The 4,948-nt window shown below is 53.0% G+C and overlaps 1 protein-coding gene across 1 annotated transcript; it reads left to right on the forward strand.

Moving 5' to 3' along the window:
• Positions 1–2,905: 2,905 nt before the first annotated feature.
• Tff1 (trefoil factor 1) lies at positions 2,906–4,948 on the forward strand. Its single transcript, XM_023715877.1, has 3 exons — positions 2,906–2,987; positions 4,459–4,614; positions 4,776–4,948. Exons 1-3 carry the CDS (start codon positions 2,912–2,914, stop codon positions 4,793–4,795), a joined length of 252 nt encoding a protein of 83 aa, XP_023571645.1. The 5' UTR covers positions 2,906–2,911; the 3' UTR covers positions 4,796–4,948.

A 4,948-nucleotide genomic window follows, 5' to 3' on the forward strand; every position in this document is an offset into this window, starting at 1 on the left:
ATGTATGGAAGCCCCTTTGTCTGTCCACTCCTCACTGGGGGGACTCCTTCTGTGGGTGCACCCATTTCTTGGCTCCCATGACTGGTGCTGAGTGAATTAGGAGTGGTAGGGTTGCTTCCACATGCCAACTTCATTCCCGTTCTATTTTGTAATTTTTTTTTTCCTTTTTTTGAGGCAGCGTCTCGTTTTGTAGTGGCCTTGAATTCATGGTGATGCTCCTGCTTCAGCTACCTGAGGTACAGGTATGCACCATGACGCCTGGCATGGCTTTATCACTTTTGTCATAGACCCAGTGGGGTAACTGCCTTGTCCTGTGGCTCTTCTGTTTCCATAGTGCTCAGGAAGCTCTGCCCTGGTTCTCCCAGTGGCTGGATATATTTTCCTGCCCAGGTGGTACCTGGGAGCCTTAGGGTCATGGAGGCCCACGAAGGTGGGGCCCAGATGCTGGATTTTCAATGAGAAACCTGAGGCAGCTGTAAGATGCCACTACAAGGCCACCAAGCTGGAGATCAGACCAGCACACCGCTCTATTCTCCATCATGCCACTTTTCCTACAAGGTGTACTCCTCCACCCCTCAACAGCAATCTCACAGGCCACTGTCCCACAGCACAGTGGGCCACATAGCTGCCACTGAGGTTGCTCCAGTCACTCTACCCCAGAGGTGCAAAGGCAAAGCCAGAACCTTATAGACTCCCCCTCAAGGATTTTTCCCCAGGATCAGACCTGGACTTCTAAGGGAAAAATCACAGCTAGGAATGATGGTGCACACCTGTAATCCCAGCACCCTGGGAGGCCAGGCAGGAGGATGAAAGGTTTGAGTCCACCCTGGCAACTTGGCAAGCAATTTAATGACCCTATGTCTCAAAATAAAAAATATAAAAGGGCTAGTGATGTAGCTTAGTGTGAAGGCCCTGGGTTCGATCCCCAGTACTGCCTTATAAATCTATGCTCCAAGTTAAGAGATGCCGACCTTCCTGCCATGTTCCCTTTAGGCTTTCCTCAGCAGAACATCATAGACATGCTGCGGGCCTCATCCTGCCCTCCTTCTTCCAGATGTGCTCTACGCCGAGGTGGGTGGGTCCCCTACCTACCTGTGCTTGTGCCTTACAATACTTCGTTCCTGTTTGGCATTGATTGTGTGACACTGATTGACATATTTTGCAAATCTCCATCATAAATGACATCATGGTTTAAGAATGAGGTTTAATTTATTCTTTACTTTGTAAAATTTCTCATTGTTTATTCGTTTTAATAATCTCCAATTATATAAATATATAATGTGTATAACATGTATGTTCTATATGTGCAAAAGATGACCAAAATATACATTCTGCAGTTCAATTTTGAAAGAAACATTGACTCCCCGTTGAACCCTCAAGAATGCCCTTCATTCATCCCTTTTGCGCCCTCGCCCTCCCTTCACCCACACTCATCCATCACTCTGGCCACTTCCCGAAGCAGCTCTGCAGTCCTCTTTTCCAGTGTCTTGGGTAGTGTGATGAAAAGCACAGTGAACGCGGCCACCAAGTTCCATCCAGTGGAAAGGCAGCTCCTACTAACACGACGCTGTGTCCCCACTGAACTGCCCCCGTGTCACGTCTGACTCCTCCCCAACGTCAAAAGACCAGGAAAGAGAAACGTTTTGAATCTGCTCAGGAATCAAGGCAGCCAGGATAGTGCAGCTAAAGACACTCAGCAAGGAGGACTCGAGAGCTGCTGCAGGAAGTGGCAAGGATGGTGGGATGAGTGTGTGTGATGTGACAGGGAGGATTTTGAGGAGGACTCATGCCAATGTGTCTTTTACTGCAAGAAAGTGAAGCACTCACCATGCTTGTTGATCGTAATTCATAAAAGTATAAAAGGTCCTCTACATATTATATATTTCAGTATTACCACACAGCACTAAGTGTATCAGTTCTGCTTCCCCTTCTGCCAGGAACACTTCAGAGCACTCACTCATTCTTCTCTCCCCTCCCCCCTCCCTCCCTTTCTAGAAGCTACCCACAGTGCCACAAAGCCCACTCTGACCACATCCTCCTGCACATGTGCACACATTACCCAGGGGATCTCACAGAAGCACGAGCACCACCCATTCTTCTGCTTAAAGCTGCCGTGCTCCAGTCCCCAGGATGCTGCTGCTGAGCCCAGGCAGCTGAGTCCTTCAAAATCCCCTTCACTATGACCCGGTGCCTCTTGTTTGTGGGCACTCAGCTCTCTTGGCATAAGTCCTGTCTGCAGACCCCAGCCTGCTCAGAGGTGCGTGCACCTCCAGGGTGGGCTGGGCTCTGGCAAGGAGGAAAGAGTCTGGCCCCAGGTCCAACCCGGGTTCCCTCCCAGAGGCTGGGGACATCCTAGAAAAAAGAGAAGCTGGATGTGGGGACGCATGCCTGTAGTCCCAGCACTCTGGGAGGCCAAGTCAAGAGGATCTCAAGTTTGAGCCCAGCTTGGGTGAGTTAGAGACTTACATAGACCCTGCCTCCAAATTAAAAATAAAAAAGAGTATTGGGATATAGCCCAGTGCCAATCTCCACTATCAACCACACACACACACACACACACACACACACACACACACACACACACACACACAAAGCTCTAATGGCCCAGGTGCCCTTTCACACCCTGGGTCAGCCCCCAGGGAGCTCAGGGTTAGCTGGGGTAGGGGGCCTGGCCAACCCACTCTGCTTGGCCCAAGGTCACTTTGAAGGAGCTTGAGGAGGAGAGTGGGGCTTCCTGACTTCTGGTTCCAGCCCCAGCGAAGGCCCCACCCAGTGCCAATCACAGTCACGGTGACTCCTTAGGTAAACCCTGCCTTGACTCTTTAAGCAAACAGGGCTGTAGTATAAAGACAGCGCCACCAGGTTCCCAGCCTGACTCCTGTCTCCTCTGCAGCCCAGAGGCCAAGCCACCATGGAGCACAAGGTGACTTTCATCCTGGCCATGGTCCTCATGCTGGTCCTCAGTGCACTGGTTGAGGGCCAGACAGGTAAGGCAGCCTCGTGTGGTGGCCGGTGCCGGTAGCCTCTTCCCTGGGCAGTCCCATCTTTCAGCACTGACCCTGGATGCCATGCTGCCATTAGTGTCACATTGTGATAGGACTTTGGGGTCTGGGCCATAGAAGTAGCATTTCCTGTCAGGTGTGTCTGTGCACACCTGTAATCCCAGCACTTGGGAACCTGAGGCAGAGGGATCTCTGCAAGTTGGAGGCCTGCCTGGGCTACATGGTGAATTCAAGTCCAGCTTAAACTGCATAATGAGAGCCATAGTCTCGAGTGTTGGGTTTACAGGTATGGCCTGGCATGCTGGTGGGCAAAGCATTCTGATACAGATATTTTTGTACATTTTTGTTATTATACCTCTTTGAGTGAACAAAGAAAGAGGAGGAAAAGGAGTTGGTGGGGTCTGTGAAGAGCACCGCCCGAGCCACGAAGGTCCAGTCCCTGTCACTGCAGATTGGAGGCTTGAGTTTTCAGGGGGAAGATTGCAGCAAAGGCTCACCAACGTCCCCAGTCCAGGGGTTCCCACAGAGGGGACAGGAAGAATCAAGATTCTGCTCACCTGGAAATCTCCCAAGTTCCCCACTGACTTGGAGCCAGTGGGGTCAGGAGAATGGAACAGCAGGAAGGGTGACAGCAGGCCACACTTTGGAAGTGGAACATGTTGGGACAAAGGTTCTCCAGACTGGTTTAGGGTTCCTGGGGCTGGGGATCCTGTGACAGAGACATCTGGGTTTTTTTAGTCATACACCCAACACTTAAGCCTGGCTTCTGTGTGTCGCAGGATGGTTTATGTCCTCCCAGCACCTCAAGGGCCTGGGATGGACATGGGGACAGTGATGGCGAGGTTCGTGCTGTGTCCCTCAGTGGCCCCAGCAAGATCCTAGTGGGTTTTAAGATGCAGCATCACAGTCAGGCACTTGTTCGTGGGCCCCCAACAGTGGCATGTACCCACTACCTGCTCCCTTTAGTACCACGTCATCACAGCCTGGCCAGTGGCCAGCGGCTCCTTCTGCTCCCAGCGTGAAATTGCCCTGCACAGTCCTCTGGGTGGGCCACTCCTCCCCCAAGCTCCCAGCCCTCCATAGCTTCACATCCCTCCATAGCCTCCTCTCAGAGCGCTCCCTATGCCCCAAGTGTCCGGGCCTTCTCCTGAAGGAAGCCTCGTCAGCTCCGTCCTTCCATCCTGCCCTGGGTCCTCCAGCGAGCCCCACTATCCCCGGCACACATGGAGCTTTGCATGTGCTGCCTTGGATCTTAGACGCAGCCTACTAGTGACAGAACCTCTGTTTGGATGTCCCAGTCCATGTTACCAGCCTGAACACCAAAGAACCATACTCTATAGATATTTATTTCACGGGTGGACGCAGTTTAGTAGCCACCTGTGGGCAGTGTGGGTGGCCCTGTCTCAGGCACTGCAGCTTCCTGCCCACTTTCCCCAATTCCTGCCTGCCCTGCCAGAGACCTGCGATGTACAGGCCAAGGCGCGCAAGAACTGCGGCTTCAGCGGCATCACGCGGAAGGAATGTGAGGACAGAGGCTGCTGCTTCAATAACAAAGTCCGTGGCGTCCCCTGGTGCTTCCACAAGCAAGTTGTGGAAGCTGCTGAGGAAGAAGGTACAGCGGCCCGGAACCCGAGGCGGGGGTGGGGATGCAAGGGCGACCCTAGCAGCGTGGAGACCGCCGCTTACGCTTGCTAGAGCCCTTCTGCTGAGTAAACGCCACAGCTGTTTTTAAGTGAGAAGAGCTCACCCGTGCCTCTCTTCTGACTCCCACAGAGGAAGACTGTCCCTTCTAGCAGCTACTCCTGCGGGGAACCACTGGCCTCCTGACCTGGCACCGCCGTGCGCGTGGTGGCCCAGAGCCCGGCCCTCTGCCAGGAGCCGAAGCGCTTCCCTCCTGCAGCCCGGTCAGGTCACTCAATGGAGATTGACACCCTGGTTTTCATACT

Source organism: Octodon degus, unplaced genomic scaffold, assembly GCF_000260255.1.
Source record: "Octodon degus isolate 3935 unplaced genomic scaffold, OctDeg1.0 scaffold00045, whole genome shotgun sequence".
In the NCBI taxonomy this organism is placed as follows: domain Eukaryota; kingdom Metazoa; phylum Chordata; class Mammalia; order Rodentia; family Octodontidae; genus Octodon; species Octodon degus.